Genomic DNA, 24,555 nt, shown 5'->3' with positions numbered 1-24,555 from the left:
TGGTCGGGAAGGCCTTGCATCGTGTAGCGTCGGAAGCATCGGCTAGGTACATCTGACTTTTGAAGTTGCTCAGGTGATGCTTTGGATCCGTGGTTCCGTCGTAGATGTCCATATCAGGGCTTTTGAAGTTCCTCGGAACTTTTGCTCTCATTATGTCCTCGCTGAAAGGATCCTCCCCACCTAAGGGCGGCTCTTCTTGTTCCTCACGGGAGTTACGACCTTTGAGGGAGGATTCTAACTTTAAGAGTTTTCTTTCTAACTCTTTTCGTCGTTCCATCTCCTCTTTTAGGCTCTTTTCAGTTTCCTTTTGTCGCTCCCGCTCTTGTTCTAACTGTTCCAGGCGGCTGTGGACTAATCCCATGAGTTCAGTTACATGGGATGGTCCTTCTTTTTCTGACTCGCGCCCTTCTGAGGAGTTTACCTTCGGGTTTTTTTACTCCGGAGGTGCCTTCTCTGTGCCGATTATCAATTTCCTGGTGGAGGGTGAGGTCCACATCGTTATTGCCTGTGTCCACATTCTCTTGCTCAGAATCGGTCTCCACATGACCTTCTTCGTGGGATCTGTCCGCCATCGGTGGATGATCTCTCGGGTCCCCGGCAACGGCGCCAATGTTACGGTGGGTAACCGGAGATTGATGGGCTGGATGGCGTTGGTTGGCCCAAATGTGTAAAGGGGGAGGACTCCGAATGGATATGCAACTCGGGAGGCTCCGTCCGACTTGTTTGTGCGAAGAGATGGGGGTGGTACCTGCAAAGACACTCCGATGCCTAAGTTAGCAAGGGTGTGAGCAGGTCTAGAGAGTATTGGGTTTAGAGATACCTGAGAGCAGTAGCGGAGCTTGAAACGAAATTTTGGGGGGGCCAGATAGAAGATAATTGTCAAGATGCTTTTGATATGAATCTCATTTAAGATAAGCTTGTCTAACTTCATCTTTCTGATTTGGGTAATATTGCCAAATTTAAAACCATTTTTCAGGGTATCGTTCTAAAGAATTAAGGTCAAACTCATCAGACGTAACTTTTTAAACTTTTGAAGGTTGTATCTTACTTTCTTCGTGATTCATTAAAGTAGAAGAATTATCTACAAATGTTGATATTATAAAAGTTATATGTTTTCCGTTTTGAATATTAGCCTTCCTCTTAAAAAATGCATCATCAAGTCTTTGATTTTTTATGACTATTTTATATAAAAATTTGAATATATATCCAGTAAAATATGTAAAAAAGAAATTAGAAGAACAAATATTAAAATTTATAATATTTATTGAATTTTTTTTATCAATTTATACGCATACAATAATATCAATACTTATTGAATATTCTAATATTTTTTATCATATAAAAAATTAAATTAAATAAACGGTAAAATATAAAATAATATTAAATTACATAAATAAAAAATACCTAATTTTTTATATTTGAACTCAAAGGTAAAGGGAGTGTTGCTTATTGAATAGAGAGCTGCGAAATGTGAATACACTCAATTCATTCCAAATCCAATATATTTTGAATGTTTAAAACTAAAAATTATTGTGCAATAAAAGCAAGAGATGAAGATTAAACTTTGGTATTTTAAGTCATAATAAAATATTTGAGTCAACTGAACTATTTTTTATTTTTTAAAAAAGTATTACTAATTTTTTTAATAAAAGTTTGGGGGGGCCATGGCCACCCCTTGTCTGAACTAAGCTCCACCACTGTCTGAGAGGTGTCAGTGTATTTATAGTGGTGAGCCAATAACCACCGTTGGAGTAGTGCCATATCTTTAGGGTGTTAACCGTCCCATTATCTTAGGGAGGTTAAGATATGGCTTGAGGAAGTGGTTAGAGAGATTTTAAGGGCGGTTACTCATTTGAATGAGTGTTTATCTGCCAGCTAATTTCGTGTCCGACTTCTTTAAGCCAAATCGTAGTCAACACCGACTTCTTAGCACGAAGGTCAGTGCTCAGCAAGGCTCAATCCTCTGAACTAAGCCTTTCTTTTGGACCTGGGCCTTTATTATTGGGTCAGGGTATGAACACCTTCTAAAAGCAAAATTTAGTAAATAATTTCAACCTGAGAATTGGAAATGATTTCTGCACAATATTCAATTATACAAAATGGTTAAAACACTGTCAAAAATTAAAGGACACCACGTTTATGAAAAGCTTTTAACTAAAATAGACATAATTATCTTCACGCGTTCATTTTAATTTGACCAAGATTGCATCATAAATTCAGAATGGATAAGTACTCTGTTAACAAAGTATTCAATTAGACAAATTTATTAATCATGTTTACAAATCTTGTTCATCCAAAAAAAACCAATAAACTTAATTATTAATCACATTCACTGCCATTAAAAAAGTTGTCAAAGGTCTGGAAATATACAAATTTTTAATTAAGGAAGATACCGTTATAAAACCAATTAATTACTATATAATTTTAGTATAATAATTTTCTATTGATCGTTTGATCCTTCGTGCCTCGAGCATGTCACCACCCGTAATACTATATAGATATTACTACTACTATCTGCTACTATATATATATATTAATTAATAAACCACACGTATAAATTTAATTGCGAGTTTAATTAAAAATTTAATATAATTATAATTTAATTTTAAAATACTAATAGTATATAAATGAGTTTCAAATTAGTGAAATGATTATTTATATCAAAATTTATAATAATTTATTTATTAGTTTATAATCAAATATTTATTTATTATTTTATATTTCACTATATCTGATAATTTTATGTAATAGTTTTATTTGTTATAATTAAATTATTAATTATATTTTTAATATACAAAAGTTTTAAAAACAATTCTATCACTTTCTCTATGAATTAATCGGTACTTATTTAGTAATGAGATTTAAGTTAACTAATATATATTTTAAAAACATATATTTAAATTATTAATACCTTTTTTATTTTTTAAATATTTTTAATAATATATATTAAATATATTATTAACTTAGGTTTTACAAATTTTTTATGTTTTTTTAATTAATAATATTAACATATATCCTTATAATTAAATCATATTACTTTCAAATGACAATTAATTTGATGAACGTTAGCTTCATGATTATACCCTAAAAAAAAAAGTCAAAGGATGAAAAAAAAATATATAAGCATGTAGAAACTAAACTCTATAAATATAAACAAAACTACAAAAATCAAAATTTTATTTTTACTTTTTTTTAGACAATAAATTGAAAACAAAAAGAGTAGAAAAAAAAAAAATAAAGGCGCGCAAGGTTCCCGCCTTCCTTTATAATGCATTTTAAGATTGACCATTAGCGTTTGCATTTCCCTCTCTAATTTCTAACCTCACAATGCATCACTCTCACCCTAAGGTGGCCGCCCCGCCACCACCGGATGCGAGTGGTGGTGCCGTCGATATCTCCGACGGTAAGCGCGGGAAGAAGCGTGGCAATTACAATTGTGGCCGATGTGGCCAACCTAAGAAAGGCCACGTCTGTAACGTGAAAACTCCCATCTCCGCCGCCGTCACCGCCGTTGCCACCGCTATATCAACCGATTCGTCTCACTATGCCGTTTCTGCATCTTCCTCCGCATCCGCGCTCCGGAAGGCGGCGCCCTCTCGCCTCCGCCGTGCCCTGTCATTCGATGATTTCGATGACGGTGGTGCTGCCATTTCCAGCGGAGGGATCGATGCGTCGGAAATGGAGGATAGAACGGTTGGTGATTCGTTTGCGGACGCTGATGATGATCTAGATCTGAAAATGGATCTGGATTTGGATTTGGATTCGTGCGGTTTGCCGGCGAGTCTCCGGTGGGAGGTGCTTCGGAGGCTGCCGCCGGTGGGATTATTGGCGGCGGCGCAGGTCTCCAAGGGATGGAGGGAGACTGCCAAGAGACTTTGGAAGGCGGCGGAGGAGTTGAGACTTAGGGTTCCGGCGAACGTTCGCGTCGGTTTTGTGGCATCGATGTTGCAGAAATGCCCTGGGATCGTGAGGCTCTCTCTTAGAATGGAAAGGTGTGACTTTGTGTAGCAGATTTTGGATATTGTTGCGTTTTGATTCGATCGAATAACAGCAATAATAAATAATAAATAACGAAATCTAAAATGTGTCGAAGCTTTGAATCTGAAATTGGTAGTTAAGAATCGCAAGAAGAAACTAACGCTGCTGTAATATGAATGAATCATGGGAATGATGATAAGAGAAACCGTAGTAAATGGATAAAGTAAAAAGAAGATTGGATTAAAAAAAGAGGGAGTTATCTCGTTGGTAGCTCGTAAAATAACACTTTTTTTTTTGGTTTATTCATGAATCTAACTCGTTTTGGTTTTTGCAGTGATTTTGACTCAACGATGCTGGCTTGCATTGCGTTTTCGTGTTCAAATCTGGAGTATATGGAGGTCTCGATGTCTGATGGCGCAACCAATCGGATCAATGGGTATTATTCGTGTTCTCATTCTTTTTTTAGTTTGTGGAAAATGAGTTCTTAATGTTGTTGAACACCTGCATATGTGATTCATGCTAAGGTGTTTGGTTATACAATGTGACCTTAATGTTGTTTTGATTCAATGCGTCAACCCTAGAAATTAATGAGCTAAATCTACAGTAACTAAATAATTTCTGGTACGATTTTGGATCTCAAGTTGTGTTAACATTGCTTTGTGGTGTAAATGTTGGTTGAAGCCGTGAAGAACTATGTTGTATATTGTGAAACTGTTTTTATAAGTAGAGGGTGCAACTTTTGTTTTGCCCATTGTTGGTTTACATTTTGTTGATAAGTGCTCGAGACTGTAGTAGCTATTGGGTTTGTCCTTTCCTGTTAATTTCTGTTTCATAAGTGAAAGTCTTCATTTATTTTTAATTTATGTTCAATTACTTGTTCCCTTCTGAATTTATGCTACAAGCTACAAGTTCCCTTAGCCTTAGCTCCATACAAAGGATTGCTGCTTTATGCTTATTTGCTTTATTTGTTGTTCAACGATGAGAAACCAGAGGTGAGTTAGGCCGGTTTGTTGCTGACAAGAGAAGCCTCAAATGCCTCAAGATGGAAGGTTGTTCTAACCTGGGTGGCTTTGTCCTCTGTTCGGCTAGTCTTTCTACCCTTTGGCTGTCAGATCTGCACTCTCTTTCTAAAATGGTGATTGTTACCTTTCCTTTCTCTTCTTGATATTGTATGGTGTGATCAAACTTTAGATTGATAGAACTGGGCAGGCATTGAGAGGGAACTTTAGTTACTAACAGTTGCTTTGAAATGTTAGGTATTTAACTGTCCCCAGTTGAGAGAGATTTCGTTGGAGTTTTCTCGACAAGAAAATGATAGTACTGATCTAACAACTATGATTGAAGGATTGGGCAGAAATTGTTCAAGATTGCAGAATATACATATAGCTGCTTTGAGGCTTTCTCATGCTGCTGTGCTTGCTCTTACAGCTGCTCAATTGAGGTTTGTAATCTTGAACTCCATTTTCTGATTGTGATTAACAAATTTTGTTCACATAGAAGTTTTAATCACAATATTCTGAACTTTCTACATCTACTAATTCATACATATTGTGCAAGCATCAAACATCTACAAGTTCCGGATGGAAGACCTCCTACTTCCAATTTATGTGTAATGTCAAAGGATGTATATGAAATGAAACTGACTCATATAATAACTATAAAAGCGTAACCTGTAAGTAAGATTCACACACAAAGATCATTAAATTTGCAATGAATACTTTGGGATCAAACCTTAATTTATTCCCAACCTCAATTTACATATCTGAAATCCCAGGCTCTTATCCGACAGGGAAAAACATGCTATGTCAGGCCTATTTGTCATAAATTCAATGAACATTTCAGTTTTGTTTTTCTTCTATTTTGTTATGATAAGTTGATGTGTGATACAAAATCCATTTGATTGGTGAACTTATTGGAATTCATTAAATGTGGAATCATCAGGGGGCTGCGAATGCTTTCTCTTGTTCTCGGATCTGAAATTACTGATGCATCTGTTGCTGCTATTGCTTCTAGCTACCCTAATTTAGAATTGCTTGATCTCAGTGGGTATGTATCGTACCTACTTTAATTCATTCACCTTTTTGACAAGCTTTGGATGAAACTCAATGCATGCATACAAAAATATACAGTAAAACTCAATGCAACATTTAATTGTAGTTTGCCTCCCCCCCTCTCAATTTTCTTACACTTCTGGAACATATTTCTAATGATTATCCTTCATCACAGATCTGGCATAAGTGACAGTGGCATAGGAATAATTTGCAATGTGTTCCCTGAAACATTGTCAAGACTCCTTCTTGCCCTTTGTCCTAATGTGACTTCAAGTAATTTCCTCTTATAAGTTCGTTTACTTCACAAAACTCTAGTACTTGCTTGAGTTTCTGCTTACTAATCTACTCTAACATTTTTCAGGTGGCATTCAATTTGCTACTGCTCAGCTTCCGCTTCTTGAGCTTATGGACTGCGGCATGACCATATGTGATCCTGATTCACTTAATCCAACCACTGATGAAGACAATTGCAAACCACAGGAAACATCCAGCACAAATATGCACCTTACAAATCAAAAGTTAATTATCAAACATAGCCATTTAAAGAAGCTTAGTTTATGGGGTTGCTCTGGCTTGGATGTGAGTTTTATTAAGCTGAATATGTTTATTAAATATTATTTTTCCTGGCTTCGGATCTTCATATTTCTTCTTTCAATTATTGTGCAGGCCCTATATTTAAATTGTCCACAGCTTAATGATCTGAATCTAAATTCTTGTAGGAATTTGCATCCAGGTATCATTTCATTTCCCTGTTTAGTTATTATTGGCTGAAAGTTTTATTTAACCTTTCCAGTGATTTTTTGAAAATTGTAAGATTGATTTTTCTTTTTCTAACTGAATTAATTGGCTCAGAACGACTGCTGCTTCAGTGCCCCACGTTAGAAAATGTGCATGCATCAGGTTGTAAAGATATGTTAATTGGGGCTATCCAAAGTCAGGTAACAGTTATTCACATACTATTTTCCTTATACGTTTATGGATTAATGTACTAAATTTTGGGTCTGAGTTATGTTTAAGGAACAATTTTCCAGTTCATGAATTGAGCATAGTTACTGTGACCTTGTGGTTTATTTCTCCATGCCTCCATGGTGCTGATGTAAAATATATTTGTATAACTTGTATGCAGGTTTGCAATGCCTTTACTGCTATGGAGAACCAATCACCTTCTAAACGTCTACCTGATGGCTCGAAAAGAGTTCGAGTTCCTTATTTACTGGAGGATGAGGTAAAGCACAAAGGAAAAAACATAGAGCTGCTTTACAGTACTTCTTTTCTTGAGTGGAACAGATGATTTCTTAAGTGTTTGGTTTTTTGTTTTAATCCCCCACATTAGAAAATTGAATTAACTAAACTAACATAGTTTGCTTAATTCCTGCTATGCTTTGAATTGTTACACATGAAGATTTAATCTTATTTTTTGCTTTTACAGTGTCCTGAGCCTGATAAGAAGCGGAGGAAGATTGAGAGACGGCTTTGTAATGTGCTTGTGAACTGATCATCTCATGCCCTTTAATTTCCAATGTATACTTGTGCAATATATTGTATGTTGTGATTTTTAAGTTTCAGAAGCATAATCCCCTTAGTAGCCGGATATAAACACGTCATATTTTATTTTATTTTTTCATGTTAGGCTCCTTAATGAATGCCCTAGAACTGTATCTCATTTCAATTAGATAAATGTTCAAGTTGAACCATTGTTATGAACATATGGTGACAGCTTCATTTTCAATAAATAAACATTTTTTCTTATGAGATTCATTTTTACCCCGCAGGCTTGTATTAAAGAGCTGCTAAAATGATTATGCTTGGATTAGCGTTTAGAATTCTGATAAATTTATTGTGTTTAGATAACTAAATTCCATAGCTTATGTAGAATGTTAAAATCATGTAATATAGTCCAACAATTGATTCTTGAAACCTCATTACTTCTGGTAAAGATTGTTGCTTCATGATGAATTGATTAGCATTCGAATCCCAGGACAATGAGCGTAGTAATACATTTCAACAAGAATGAACAAGAAACAGAAATACTAGTGAAATTGGGGCTAAAATATAACCAATTAAGCAATAAAAATGAAACAATTGCTGCAAGGAATGACATTAAACTCAACAATCAGTTTCAGTTTATCAATGACATCGCATGTAGTGAGGAATTGGATCATTACTAAGCTCAGTGAGTAACTGAGAAGGAAGAGACTTAATCATGAGAAAGAAGAATCAGTTTATGCAATTTTTTACGATGAACCTTCTTCTGGTGAGGAGATTATTATATGAAACTACATGGGACAATTCATTGTAGGAGAAAACACTGAAATCCAATGGCATCACAAAGCCAAGATAGCTGAACTAAATGCTGGTCCTCCTTTGAAGAGAATTAGTATCGGATTTTTTTTGAAATAATGGACAAGATACCATGTCGTACTATGAGCTCTTCTGCCTCTTTCAAATGAAAGAAAGAAAATGACCTCCTACTGAGTACTTCGACTTGCATTATTTGCTCGGGGGAGAGTCTTAGAGATTTCAATTATACCAAGAGAGGGTTCATTTGGTTTCTGCATCCAAGCACATTTTCTCCATTAACCTGGCTGGTTAAGCTTAAAGTTGATGGTAGCTTGAACCCTTCTAATACCAGTGGATGCGGTAATGTGTTTACGTCATCAAATGGGTCTTGGATTCTTTGATGAGATTTTCCTCCAAAAGTTTGCACCATGAAGAAGACAAGTGTGAGCAATAAAAAGAAACGCCGTTGCCGGGGATCGAACCCGGGTCACCCGCGTGACAGGCGGGAATACTCACCACTATACTACAACGACTTGATGTTTACGAGAGGAAACTAACATTTATTTATAGTAACTTTTGATTTTTCCTATGCTGTTGTTGGCACTCTTGCAGTGTTGCTAATAATAGGCTGAAGGAGAAAAAACATTCTCTAAGGATATCTGGTTGTTTCATCCTTTGCATCTATGGTGAAATAACACCATTATTTAACCATTCTTTTCGATCAGAATCCGGAGATGGTATACATCTTTGTTTTGGGAAAGAAATCATTTAACATCTTAAATAGTATTTACTATGTGTTACTAGTTGCATGGTATTTGGCGATATGACTTTAATGATCTTCATTAAGTATGAGACAATTTTCACCTCCTTAGTTTTTAGAGAAAAAATCGTAAATAGTTGCTGATAATTATTTTAAAAGATAATAAAGTCTTTAAAAGATAAATATATTTTTTGGTTTTTGATTTTTAAATGTTAAACTGTTGATTTATCTATTAAAAACCAACTAGAATTAACAAATTTTATTTTATCAGGAGTTCTGTTGTCTTTTAAGGATAACTATCACGGCCGTTTAGTTTTTATTTTTATTTTTTTATTATTTTTTTCAAATACTTAGCTAAATTTATCGTATAAAATTAAAAAATATTATTAATTTTTAAATTATTTTTATTTATAAAAATTAAATACAAAATATATTAATGATTAATGTATCATATAAATATATTTTAAAAAAAGATCATTAAGAGAAATTAACCAATTTGACAAAATTAAATATCAAAAATTGAAAAAAGTATTTTTTTTCATTTAAAGATCTTCTAATCATTCACAAAAATTGTCATAAATCAGATTGAGTATTCATTCTAATTTTTAGCAAAGAAAAAGTTTGGTAATAAAAAAATTTCAGCCATAATTAGCCAAAATTTTTTATAATATACTTTATTTACATCATTTAATAACAGTTTTATTTTTTAGCACACTCTCTTATCATTCTATTTATTATTTCACTTATCATATTCTTATCAACTCCACTTATTAATAATATTAATTATAATATCATATCTCTTATTATTAGGCATTCTTGTAATCAATACTTAATATTTTCTTTTATAATTTAATTTTTATATTTAAGAATAAAATAAAAATGTATATGACATTAATTGTCCTAAGACAAACGTAATAGCATATATAGTTTTTCTGGTATGTTCATATAAAGATTAATAATAATAATTAATAACAGTTATGATTTATCATTGTAATTGACATTTGAATTCGATCTTAATACTGTACCTATGGTACAAAGTGTTGAAGAATTTAAACAACAGATAGACTCACCTGACAAGGTTATTGCCAGTCAATCAATTTTCGAGAATATGAAAACTACACTAGCTTTGATGAGGTATGATAAAAACTGTTTTAATTTTTTTTGGTGTATTTTTATGTACATTTATAATTATATTGTACTAACTAATAAGTTCATACACATAACATTCATACGTTTATATACAAAACATCCATAATTACATACAACTAACATCTATAAATTAAATTCATGTTTATTAGATATTACATTCATACACATATCATTTTCTAGTTATTGCATAAGTAACTATAAAATTAAGACAGATATTTTTAAATTTTATTATAATTGAATTTAAAAAATATCAAATTTTTAAATTATTTTATTCAATTGATAAATTTACTCATAACATCCATAGATTCATACACATAACATCCATTATTTCATGTTAATAACATCCATAATTTGTACTCATAATATTCATAATTTCATACCTATATGATGTCTATAATTAATAATTTTTTATAATTAATATTATCAAATTTTAAATTATACGTCTTTTGTATTTTTCAAATTATCTCATATGTGCACTAATAGATCATGATTTTAATTATTTTAATATTTTTATTTAATATTCATATGTATGCTTATTTATTGATTTTAATATAATGAGTTACTAATTATTTTTAAAAATTTATTTTTTAATTTTTATTTATATTTTATGTTTTATTTTTTAATAGTCTATATGTAAAATATAAGTTATATAGTAGAAGTTGTTAAAAATTTTTAATTTAATTTTCATAATTTTTGCAGAGAATTATTACATTTTAATGGATAATAATGTGATTAAGAGATGCTAGGGATTTGATTTGGGAAAAACTGGGAAAGAACATTAATGACTCCAAACATGCAGCAAAATAGTAGATAATAAAAAAATAAATGATAAAAAATATATGTCACTTGCTTATCAAAAAAATGAAAATTTTTATGTGACATTTTTATATTGTAATTATTTTTTGGTTACTTAACATCACCCTTTTAGCAATTAGTGACTAAATCTCTAATAAATGTTAGACTTCTAATTCACCTGGTAGTATCACCTTAAATATTCAATCTTACAATTTTCACACTTCAAAAGTCTAATTTAGAGGTGAGAAGGATGTATTGTTAATTTTATTTTTATATGCATATGACTTGTACCAAAAACCATATTAACATATGACTCAATAATTCTCTTTAGTAAAAATTCATGCGGACAAATAACACAAATTATATACTTGTTGAAATTAAACCAAATACTCCATCATCATCACCTTTATATTATTGTGTGTTAACAAAAGTATAAATGAGTTTGACACTCCTCAATCTACTAATTAAGGATATGACATGCTTCTAGGCTCATCCATGAATACTTAGAGAGGATTTATGGATCATCTATCAAAATAGCTTTTATAAAACCAGAAAAAACCAAACCCATATCCCATATATGAGATATATTTAGTTTAATTACTTTGTTAGTCTTATAATTTTATCAAATTTATAATTAAATTTTTATATTTTTTTAATTGAATCTTTATACTATTTTTAATTTTATAATTAGAAATATTAAAATTAACAGAATATTTCTTTCCAAAGATATACGATCAAAGATCTAATTAGGTTCTTAATTATAGATATCTTCAATTTGTGAAAAAATATTCAGTTAACTCTAACATTTTTTACACTAAAAAAGATCTAATAACAAAATTAAAAACAGTGTAAGAACCCAATTCAAAAAAATATATATAAAATTTTAATTAAAAATTTAAGACTAACATAATAATTAAATCGATATATTTCAAGTTTTTACTAAGTATATTATGTATATATATACACACTCCATTTAATTTCTATGTAGTAGTAGTATGTAGTATTTGTTTAGAGATTTAGTTTAACTGATGATGAGTTTATTATTTTTTTGTTTCCGTAATAGAACTTAATCATGGCTAAAGTATTAGAGTTTAGTTTCTTAATTAATTCTTAATATAGTTATATCTTTAACATTAATGCAAAATCTACTTTACTAAAATAAAGTGCATGCATATGATAATATAATGGCGGGGCACAGCTTCTTCGATTTGTCCTTTGTCACACAGTATAAATAGGAGAAAAAGATAAATAAATAATAGAATTTTTGAAATTTCATCATATTTTTCCATCACCCTTAAATAGCTAGGCTAGTTGTAGTGTTTATTTAACAGGATTCTGAAAATGGGGAAGCAACAATTGTGGTTCACCATGACAAGGAGGGAATTTCCACCATAAAATTAAATAAAAGACATTATTGCAAATAATTTTTTATACATTTTGAGAAATTCTTGGAAATAATTTGCGGTGATAGTTATGTTTAGAATTATTGAAAACAACAATTTGATATATTGAGTGTATATTTTTCTTGAGAAGTAATTGTCATCAAAATATAACTATAGTACTATACCGTTGTATCCATGAACCATTAATTCAATTTATGATATTAACTCGTTATTTTTGGTAAGGTCTAAAAACTCACATTATCAACTTGCTGTTGTGGGGGCCTAAAAAGAGTACAACTCCAAATATAAATTGAAGATTTTGTTGAAATTAAGTATCATTTTGTCAGAAATTTAAATATGTATCTTCTCTTATCAATTTATATTTTTAAAAGAAATAGCTTCATAATATTATATTAAAATTTCTATAATTAAAAGAAATAGAGTTTAATTTTTTTTTGAACTCCAAAAGAAAAAAAATGTAGTATATGACTAAAAAAAAAAGAAAAACTATAAATTTTGAACAAATTCAAAATAAATTTTTATTTAAAAGAATATGTTAAAAATATAAATATTTATATATTTTTTTATTAATTTAAATTTTATGAAAAATGATTTCATAACAGGTTTAATATTGATTATTCTATTAATGTCATAGTATATCATCTCTCCAAAATTCTTTAGCATTTATAAATGAGAAATGTTTCTTGCTTTTGTTGTTTTTTTTGGGCACATTTTCGAATGCACATCATCGTGTTTTTAGATAAAGTGCATTAATTATATTTTTCTCTTCTCATCATTATACACTACTCTTAATTAGTTAAACATAACAAAAAAAATATACACTATAAAATATGCACAGTAGAAAGTTTACAAATAATATCCTTTTGTATAAAAGTACTATAAATTATTTATGTATTACGGTAAATTTTAAATTAGGGGTGTACATGGTTCAGTTCGACTTAAATTCAAACATTTTAAGAACTAGTTTATTTGGTATAATTTTATCGGGTTTAGAGCCGGATACAAGTCTCAAAATTATATCTAATCATTATTTAGGATCGAATTTGAGACAAGACGAATCTGACTTCACCCGATTTATGTGCACCTAAGAGAACTAAAAACGATATATATATATATATATATATATATATATATATATATATATATATATTAAATTAGTTCTAATATTATATTATATTAGTTATAAATTTATTATTTTATTTTTAATCATATTTGTTAAATTAAAAAATAAATTAAAGAAGTCTTAAATTAAAATTTAGAGACAAATTCAAATTCAAATATAAATATTAACTTTTCGATAACAAGCTTCTTTTTTATAAATAAGTGCATCATAAAAAATTTTTTTATAAATAAATTTTTTTATAAATTATTGTTAAAATTTTAAAGACCCAATTTTTATCCGATTTAGACTCAATATAATTGTGATATGAAAATATTTAAATTTTATCAGATCCAAAATCGAATTAGAGTCTAAAAAATAAATTTAATATATATTCAAAGTCAAATCTAAATTAAAACAAACCAAATTTCATCCGGATAATATACAACCATACCTCAAACTCACATCTTTATAAAAAAATACAAGAAAAATATTAAGTAAATAATGATTATTTTGAACAATATAAACAATTATCAATTAAATAAAAATACACTACACCCTAATTTAATGTTACTAATTTAAATTTATTCTTTTAACCCTATTAATTCACATTATTTATATGTTGTTCAAAAATATTGTTCGTTACTTATATTTTTCCAAAATACAAATCTTTTATTTCCCATTGACTATTTCAACCATTTTGGAACATACATCCTTGTAATTGCATTAATTGCTTGGTTTTATGAATAAGAGAAAATGAATAATGACACAAGAAATATCATAATCAAGATTTCTGTCAGCGCCCTACATTAAATATCACAAAATTCTATCCATGAATTAAATGACACCAAGATAAAGGACCATAATTGAATTTCGAAAATGTTTAGTATAAAAAATATTAGTAAAAAATAGTTAACATTTATTTTATTTAATATTTATTAATTATTATAATAATTAATAAATATTAAATAATATAAATTTTAATTTTTTTAATATTGTCGTTTAATTTAATTTTTCGATTTATAGATGCATTTTGAAAAAGTTAGCTCAATTCGCACCTACCCTACACATATATATGTTTGCACTAATAATTTAATTTAATATTTATAAATTCACATATATAATATATATAATTACATATTTATTATATTTATAATTATCCAACTATTTTAATTATAAAATAATTATATACTTATTCTAACATACAGTAATTAAGAATACAATAAAATAAGGTTAGATGGTTTTAGACTAATTTTTTAATTTTCTTCTAAATATTTTTTTAACCAAAAATTGAATTTGCACGTTCATATAATAAAATAATAAATAAATTAAAGAACATGCATCAATGGTTATGCATAAATGCTCCATGAACATGCACATGATCTTGTTCCCCCCATCCACCATGTTCAGGAAACATCTCAATTATAGTTTAGCTAAACTTGGTTTGGTTCTTAGTTCTTAGACATAAAACAAATAAAGTCTTAAAGGAATAAATGAACAATGATAAAATAAAATTAAAAAAAAAAAGAAATGCAAATTGAAAAGTTAAAGTAATAGAATACCATAGCTACAACAACAAACAAGCACATTATTAACATTATTATTGAGCATCCACACACAAGAAGAAACTTATTTTTTTAGGAGAAAACAAAAAGAAAAAGAAAATGGTCTTGCAACATAATTTAGAGTCGTTATAGTTTATGTTTCATAATTTATGCTTACACATGCATATGCATAATGCATTTAGCTAGTGCTATGTTTGATAATTGATATTATATATAACAAACCATGATAATACACAGATTAATTAAAATATTATAATTAAAACTATATATTTTGAAGACCATGCTCTCTCTGTCCATCTTTGTCTGCTATAGTCAACTGGGCACCACAAAGGGATATGGAGCAGGTTATGGACACTGCTATAACCACCACTACTCTCTAGCTTCTGTTCTTGCATTTCTCCATGGCTCTAGGTGCTACATTAACAAATTAAATTATCTTTAATATTATTTTTAGGAGAAATAAGACCAACAAAATTTATCTTTATGTAAAGTTATTAATTAAGAATGATTAGATGATTTGATATATTTGATTAAATTGTTATATAATGATCTTAACTAATAACTAGCACCATTTCTTTCATTTTATTATTATTATTATTATTATTATTATTATTATTATTATTATTATTATTATTATTTAAAATAATTTATTTAGATATAAGATATATTAATTCAATTTTCCAATTGTACTCTTATATGACAAAGAAGCAATTTTTTATTTAGCCTTTTTATTTTGATGTGCATATTATTTTTTTATTTTTTATTTTTAAAATATATAATACATAAATAAAAAATAGATTAATAAACATATAAGAGCCTATTAATCCACTAATAATAAACCGAAAAAAAGGTACAAAAGTAGTGTTAAAGAATGGTGTTCATATGAGTAAATAGAAGGAATTATTGAATGCATTGAATAATAATATGACTAAATACACAAGGGTTTCATGTGTGAAATAAAATTGGAAAAAAAAAAAGATACTAACCCAGTCCAATTGCTTCTTTTCCTTTCATGATACGTAAACGCTTGCATGATTCCACAAACATCCTGGTTAACATCAAAGCAAATATTGATGTTATGCTAAAATCATAGAGTATATATATATATATAGTTACTTGGCTTGTACACATGTTATAAGAAAGACAAGTAGTATAGAAAGCAAAAGAGTGAGGGAAAAAGAAGTACATAATAATTTAATTCACCACTTATTAGTAGTTATAACAACTCAGATGTTCTTAATTATGAAAGATTATTTCTAATTTTTTTAATGATACAATAATTATGATATGTATTATATAATGGTACTTGTTTCTAATAATAATCTATAATAATTAATAATACAGCATAATTAATAAAATTCAAATTATTTCTTTTTATATTTAATTTACAATATATACAATTTTTTTTTTTACTTTCATTTTTCCCCTTTTGATTAATTACAAGCTAAGCAAGTAGGTCCAAGAATAATGTGGTAGAAGTGATGAAAATAATTTAGAAAAGAAAAGAGAGAAAATGAACATACTCCCAAGGAACATCACCGACAAGCATCCAATCTCCATCCTTATCTTCATAAGTTGGGACATAATCAGAATTGTTCAATAAATCCATCAAAGCTCTCTCATTCATGAAGAAATCCTTCATTCCTTCTGATTCACAACTTCCTTCATTATTTTCAATCATTCATACCATTAGATATCTAATATCATTCAACTATATGGATATAAACTAATAACAGTAAAATTTTGCATGCATGGTTACTTGTTTTTCCTTAATTTCCTAAGAAACTAATCAACTTCAAGATCCATTAATTTCACTAATTAGTTAGATAATTTTATATATTCATATAAATGAAAATTATTGAAATATTAATATTAATAAACTTAAATTTAGTCTTTTAACAAATAAGAGATAAAAACAGAAAATAAATTTTGTTATTTTTTTTTACAGAATCTAAAAATAAAAATTACTAAAAATAAAAATAAAAAATACAAATACAAATCAAATTTTATCTTTAATTCTTTTTAACTTTTTTTATTTAGTATTATCATAATAAAAAATATTCTTGAAAAATAATTAATATACCCATACAACAACAACAACAAAGCCTTATCCCACTAAGTGGGGTCGGCTACATGAATCAAACGACGCCATTGTGCTCTGTCATGTATCATGTCTACAGAGAGACCGTTTACATGTAGATCTCGTTTGACCACCTCATGGATGGTCTTCTTAGGTCTTCCTCTGCCTTTCGCCCTTTGTCCATCTTCCATCTCATCCACCCTCCTGACTGGATGTTCTATCGGTCTTCTTCTCACATGTCCAAACCACCTGAGACGCGATTCAACCATCTTTTCCACAATGGGTGCTACTTCAACTCTCTCCCTTATATCTTCATTCCTTATTTTATCCAATCGCGTGTGACCACTCATCCATCTCAACATCTTCATCTCTGCCACACTCAGCTTATGTTCGTGCTCTCCTTTAGCCGCCCAACACTCCGTACCATACAGCATAGCCGGTCTTATAGCGGTGCGATAGAATTTACCTTTAAGTTTTAAAGGCACTTTTTTGTCGCATATAAAACCAGATGCACTCCGCCATTTTGACCAACCTGCTTGGATCCTATGATTTACATCATGTTCAATCTCTCCATTATCCTGTATGATGCACCCAAGATACTTAAAACTTTTAACTTTTCGTAAGGTATTCTCTCCAATTTTCACCTCTATATTGGAGTTTTCCCTTCTCAGACTGAACTTACATTCCATATATTCCGTCTTGCTACGGCTTATGCACAGACCATACACTTCTAGAGCTTCTCTCCATAACTCCAACTTCTTATTTAGGTCTTCCCTTGACTCTCCCATAAGGACGATATCATCGGCAAAAAGCATGCACCATGGCACAGGCTCTTGGATGTGCTCTGTGAGTACTTCCAAGACTAATGTGAAAATGTATGGACTTAAGGATGATCCCTGGTGTAATCCTATACCAATAGGGAATTCTTCTGTCACACCACCTTGAGTCTTCACACTAGTTGTGGCCCCATCATACATGTCTTTAATTGCCCGAAAATTAATATACCCATACAAGTAATTAATTAAATCTCCTAAAAAAAATTCATTAAAAAATATAATATTTTAAAATTGAAGAATATTATTTTGGAGAAAAAATATGATTAAATAGGAGTGTAGGAAGAAGGTGCAAACCAATAGTGAAAGAGCTAAACATTTTGCCTAAGGCATCAGAGAGCTGAGGGTAACTGTTGTAGTTCTTCAAGTCCACTTTGCGAAGGTAGGGTGCACCATCCATGCTTACCTTCACAAAGCTTCCATTACCATTTCCATTATTGTTATTCTTCTCATTCTTCTGACTCTCTTCTGTGCTGCTTTTTTGAACTGCAAACATGATCTTCCTGTATGACCTCACTGGTGGCCATCCCACCACTTGAGCCCTATACATATTTTAATAATATTTTTATTATTTTCATGCATTATTATTCTTAATAATAATAATAATAATAATAATTTATACAAATAATAAATTATTTGTTAAATATGAGTTAAACAGGATTACACTTGTCTAAATATTAATGAAATAATTTATTAAATATAGTATTTTACAAAAAAAGCCGGCAAATAGCAGTGGTTGGTGAAAGATTACGAAAGATTTTGCAGTGGTTTAAAATTGTCAACATTTAACTTTAAAATTGTCACTATTAATTTATATAAATAATAAATTATTTATTAAATATAAGTCACACAAAGCTACACTTATATAAATATTGATGAAATCATTTATTATATATAGTATTTTACAAAAAAATTGGCAAATAGCGGTGGCTGAAGAAAGATTTTGTGGTTATTTATAAAAAAAAAGCTAACAAATTACGGTGACTAGCGAAAGATTATAAAAAATTTTGTGATGGTTTAAATTGCCACCATTTAACTTTAAAATTATCACTATTAATTTATACAAATAATAAATTATTTGTTAAATATGAGCCACACAAAATTGTACTTTTATAAATATTGATGAAATCATTTACTATATATAGTATTTTACAAAAATGCTGGCAATAGCAATAGCTGATAAAAGATTATAAAAAACTTTTTGGTGATTTAAAATCATCACTATTTAACTTCAAAATCGTCACTATTAATAATTTATACAAATAATAAATTATTTGTTAAATATAAATCACACAAAGTTATAAATATTGATGAAATCATTTACTATAAATAGTATTTTGCAGAAAAGTCAGTAAATAACAGCAGTAGCTAACAAAAGACTACAAAAAATTTTATGATCTAAATCGTCACCATTTAACTTATATATAATATTTTACAGAAAAATCGGTAAATAATAACAACTGATGAAAGTCTATAAAATTTTTTGTAATGATCTAAATGGTCACCATTTAACTTAAAAATCATTACTATCTACTGATATTTGTGTAATGGCAATAATATAGTAACTTATTATGTATAATAAAATGATGAATAAATTTGAATGTATAAATCTAATTTTAAGATCAAACAAATTAAATGGAATAATCCTAACAACAACAACCTAGATTTGAATCATAACAATTTATTTGTACTCTATCATCAAAATCAATTAGCTTCTTTAATTGGAGTGCTAGGCTAGCTTAGCCTGTGGGAATATATGATATCTTTAAATAAGCTTTTAATTTTTAACATTTTTCTTTTTCATAAATATTTTTTATTTAGAAAAAATTAGGTAATTTAATTTGTTTTTTCTCAAGTAATGAAATGATCGGAATAAGTGAGTTATGTGAGAAAATAGAAATAGCAGTAGAATAATGGAAGAGAGAGAAAAATAAATAGGAAAATTTTATTAACCCCAATTATGTAAAATGGTTTTTATTTATTTTAAAACTTTAGCAATTTTAATTTATATGAGTATTTTAAAATTAAACAATCATTTATAAAAATGAAAAGAGTAGCAAAATATATATATATTAAAGGAAAAACCATTGGTGGAGATATATAACTACCGAAATCCATTATTATACAACACATCAAGATTAATCATACGAGTGTATGTGTGTGTTTTCTCTAATGCTAATTCTAGTCTCTTAATTAACCTTTCCATTATTGAATACAAAAAGGTAAGTACCTATGTATGACTTAGCTTAATTATTATTGTAGTTCATCTATCACATGACAATGTTGTCTATCCTATGATTGATTTCAATCAATATTTTCCCAAAAAAAAATTATTATGAAAGCTAATTAAATTCAAGTAATTGGAGGGTTATTCAACTTAATTAACCAAAGTCTTAATTAATTTGAGTCATTTAGATGAAAGAAGATAGCATTTGAAAAGCTTTACCCCCCATAGTGGGATAACCTGACCCAACCTAAATTAGTTGAAATCCAATAGACATCAAATACATACACTTTGAAAAAAAAAACACCAAAAATAAAAAAACATACACACACACAAAGAATTACTATACATGTGCATATTCATGTATGTGCATGTTCATCATCATCACCATATATATAGTACATAAAGAAATACCAACTAACAAATTATTAGATGAGTGGTAAAAATTTATTTAGTCTTCCATAATAATAAGAATAACAAGGCATAAGCAAAATCAAATTATAGAACACTTAAAATGATCTATTCTTTGAAATTATATTATAAGAACAATATATATATATATATATATATATATATATATATATATATATATATAATTTAAACAAAAATATATAAATAAATATTTTGTGCACATATATCAAATCAATATATATACTCTATTCTATCAAAAGAGAAATTATTATGACACCCAACAATTTCATACCCAGTTCAACTAAACAAGACTAACTTAGTGATAGATATAAAAAAACGGAAAAAAACCGCAAATACATATAACATACATATGATGATTCTAGTATTATATATATAATCAAACATGTGACTTATATATACACCAAAATTTAACCACAAAATTAATCAACGGGATATAATATACGTTGCAAATAAGTTAAACAATATCTATATATTTATACATAAAAATATAATTAATAATTTAAAAATTTTGTAAAATTAATTATTAACATAAAATATACGTTAAAATATAAAATATATATTAAAAATAAATTAAATTTATTTTATTTATATAAAAATATATAATGATTAATTTTTATGACTGATTTTGGCATAGAAATTTTTTTATATAGAGAAGGACTTACTTAGCAGGAGGCTTGGCAGGATCAGAAGGAAGAAGATTCTTCTCCTTATTATTATTAGGAGATGAGTGGTTCTCAGCAACAGCACCATTGTTGTTATTCTTATTTGCTTCCTTCTTTGGTGATGAGAGATTCAGCAACAAATCCACGGTAGTGTTGGAAGTTTCATCACTGTTATTGTTCTCATCACTCTCAGTTTCAGATTCGGTCTCAGAGAACCCTCTCTTCTTTTCATTGTTCTTCTTCTTGTTGTTCCCTGGCAGCCCAAGCCTGAGCTCAGTTTCCTCAAACACCATCTTCTCCATTGATGATTTCTCTTCTTTTGTTTCTCTCTTTCTTTCACTTTATAACTCTCTCTCTTTCTAAACCTCTTTCTCTTCTCTCTCTAATAAGCATATAGCTAGTGCTTTAGTAGTAATAATAGTGATGATGAGTTGTTATTATTATTATTATTGCAAGGGTATGTATGGGGAGGGAGAAGCTTTTGGGCATTAACATTAATAGAAGGGGACGAGGGGGTATTTTTGTAATTTGGGTTTGGTATTATTGGAAGCAATGGGATTTTGACACGTGGAGGGGGATGTGGTGGCAAGAGTGCTGGGTGTAGTGAGGACAAGGTCATGTTATCTTTCCTATGATTGTTGAGTGGGAAGAAGTGGGAAGTGGACACCAATGTTGGACTTGCATGCTTTCTTTATTATCTCTTTCTTTTTCTTTCTTTTCTTTTATTTCTCCTAGGGTTTCCCCTTTCCACACAAACTTATCAAAAAAATTGAGTGAATTTCTTATTTCTTCCTTTATTATCATCATTGTTTTAAATTCTGGAGAAAAAAAATTAATTGTCTAGCCCTTTTTTTTTAATTTCACGTGGTAATAGCTACAATACACATCACAATGACTGTCATATATTATTGCAAGTAGTAATAGAAAGGGAATCAAGTCAATTTTAGAGTCGGTTTAAACTTGATTGATAACAATTTGATAAGTTTGACTTATAAAATTGTGAGTCAAATTTAAAACAATGTATAAAATTTTGAGATTAAACTCGTACTTTATAATTAGGATGATTGTTCATAAGTAGTTCAATTGTTTGGTTTTTTTATGGTATTTTTGAGTTTGATAAACTAATTAATTGTTACATACACAAATTTAAAATGAAATTCAGATTCGTTATACTTTATGATTAAGTGAAAAAATAAACTAATTCTTTAAACAACCTAAAATTAAATAATAACTCAATTTTTATAAGTCAAATTTCACAGCATCATTACAAGTTTAATATTACAATAACATCTCCATCAACTAATAACAATATCAACTGTTACAATATATATATATATACCGTTGATATATCATTTTTTTTTGTTATGTATAAAAGTTAAAAATGTATGTTTTCTACATATAGAAGAAAAGTTTTCTAAACATTATTGGAGTTAATTATTAATATAAAGAATTTCAATATACACTTGGTGGTATATAAATATATGGAGATATATGGTAGATAGTGAATTAAAAGTAAATACATTAGTAATTAAATTTAACTTGTTCGTGAACCTAATTAAGATCAGATATCATATATAGTTGCAGGTGATGATTAACTGCGCTATTCATCTTAATTGGTTTAAGAATAGTAGTTACATTATCGATGTTGGATCGATCATTGATCTTAATAACTTGCTAGCTAAGCTAGGATTGGTCAACAGAATTCCGAACCCAAGTAATTGATTTTCCAGCTTCAACTTAGAACAAATAATTAAATGATGATCTAAAAATATATATATTAAGTAAGTCGGAAACTGATGGTCGACAAGTATCTCTGCATCACTTAAAAATTCATTTTTTTTCTCTACCTAATAATAATAATAATAATTTAGGGTATTAATCTCTAAGATGTTGCTTCAATCAGGATGGTGCACCAACACATGGTTGACACACTCACCAATTTGCCATAAAAAAATGCAAGAAAAATAAATAAATAAAAATAGAGGAACTGAAAAATTGAGTCCAAGATTTCTTTGCTTGTTGGCTAATTGTAATTAATTAATTAATTAATTAAGTAGAAATATATTCATCAGGCACGGTTGACATTTGACAACATGCGTAGCTTCAATTTTGAGACACCAAAAATCTTGCATTTGACTATGTCTCTAATTTGTGGGATGACTGTGATCCTCATTAATGAAAGTTCAGGGACATATATAATCTCAAGTAAATTAAATTCGATTTTGTGAAGCAAAGCAATAAAATGCATTTTGAAATTTCTAAGATTAAAGCTCCTAGATATATAGTGGATGTCTACTATTTTAGTTTTAAGATTACAATCTTTACTTTTTGCCATATTTAATTACATGTATATATATATATTTTTGTTGTAATGTTGACCTAAGCTTATGATTTTCTACACAAATCCGTAAACATATATAATCTTATGTAAATAAAAAAAATACTAAATAGTCATTATAATTTAATATTTTTAACTATAAGTTAGCTATTATTATTTAAAAATATAGGTTAAAGTATGTTATTAAATTATTAAACTAAAAAAATTAAGTTGATGGTTAAAAGTAATAATAAAAAACAATAAATTTTTATAGCCCTTTAATATTTCTCTAAATAAAATAGCTAGGTTGAAATTTGGTGTCCACTTTTTTTTTTCAAAATATTTTTATACATTGATATATTTAAAAAAAAAGTTGTGTACATAAAAAATCACATATCAGATCAATCATTATATATTTATATATATTGTGTTTTATTTTTTAATGTGTATTTTATATTTTATTATATATTTTATACAGATAGCTGATTTGGTAATTAATTTTTTGTATTATGCAATTATAAGATTTAAATTCTAAAATATTCTATTTTAAAAAAATAAAATACAAATTAAATTTGAAATAATTATTATGATTATTTAACTAATTTCATATCAATAATTATTATGATCATTAAATACTAAGAAAAGAGGTTAATTTCGAGAAACACAAATTAATTAAATTTGAAATCATTATGTATATAATAATTATTTCTAGGAATATGTATATTTTGAAATAGATAAATAATTAGTATCACAATTACTCAATAAAAATGTATGGAATCTAATTAAAAAAATTCAGTGCTAATAATGCCATTAAATTGGTCAAATGATTAATAAATTTGTATTATTTTCACAAGTCTCAATAATTTTGAGTTTGGGGTTGTATATGTGAAAATTATTTCACAAACTTATTTATTAGAGAAACACAAA

At 28.5% G+C, this 24,555-nt stretch overlaps 2 protein-coding genes and 1 non-coding gene across 5 annotated transcripts; 1 reads left to right on the top strand and 2 right to left on the bottom strand.

The window, feature by feature from the left end:
• Positions 1 to 3,299: 3,299 nt before the first annotated feature.
• LOC112737592 (F-box/LRR-repeat protein 17) lies at positions 3,300 to 7,793 on the top strand. The gene is made up of 11 exons (XM_025787561.2): positions 3,300 to 3,992; positions 4,313 to 4,414; positions 4,969 to 5,113; positions 5,235 to 5,419; positions 5,920 to 6,024; positions 6,205 to 6,302; positions 6,391 to 6,608; positions 6,696 to 6,762; positions 6,882 to 6,967; positions 7,156 to 7,254; positions 7,459 to 7,793. Exons 1-11 carry the CDS (start codon positions 3,328 to 3,330, stop codon positions 7,522 to 7,524), a joined length of 1,836 nt encoding a protein of 611 aa, XP_025643346.1. The 5' UTR covers positions 3,300 to 3,327; the 3' UTR covers positions 7,525 to 7,793.
• A 977-nt stretch (positions 7,794 to 8,770) lies between these two features.
• Positions 8,771 to 8,842, bottom strand: TRNAD-GUC (transfer RNA aspartic acid (anticodon GUC)). Its single transcript has one exon. It is a non-coding gene; the product is annotated as a tRNA-Asp (tRNA).
• Positions 8,843 to 15,083: 6,241 nt separating this feature from the next.
• LOC112737584 (auxin-induced protein AUX28) lies at positions 15,084 to 22,062 on the bottom strand. 3 transcript variants are annotated; one of them, XR_011867130.1, is made up of 5 exons: positions 21,312 to 22,001; positions 18,291 to 18,535; positions 16,604 to 18,190; positions 16,067 to 16,128; positions 15,084 to 15,494 (listed from the first exon to the last, which is right to left on the bottom strand). XR_011867130.1 is itself a non-coding variant. In XM_025787550.3 (5 exons), exons 1-5 carry the CDS (start codon positions 21,611 to 21,613, stop codon positions 15,457 to 15,459), a joined length of 786 nt encoding a protein of 261 aa, XP_025643335.1. In that variant the 5' UTR covers positions 21,614 to 22,062; the 3' UTR covers positions 15,084 to 15,456. The 3 variants fall into 3 exon arrangements, 2 of the variants coding, with proteins under 2 accessions (XP_025643335.1, XP_072062079.1); XM_025787550.3 differs by having other exon boundaries at positions 16,604 to 16,742; positions 21,312 to 22,062; XM_072205978.1 differs by lacking the exons at positions 15,084 to 15,494; positions 16,067 to 16,128 and having other exon boundaries at positions 17,085 to 18,139.
• Positions 22,063 to 24,555: the final 2,493 nt, after the last annotated feature.

Source organism: Arachis hypogaea, chromosome 2 (assembly GCF_003086295.3).
Source record: "Arachis hypogaea cultivar Tifrunner chromosome 2, arahy.Tifrunner.gnm2.J5K5, whole genome shotgun sequence".
NCBI classification, from domain to species: Eukaryota; Viridiplantae; Streptophyta; class Magnoliopsida; order Fabales; family Fabaceae; genus Arachis; species Arachis hypogaea.
This window is presented reverse-complemented; position numbering and strand designations above follow the sequence as displayed.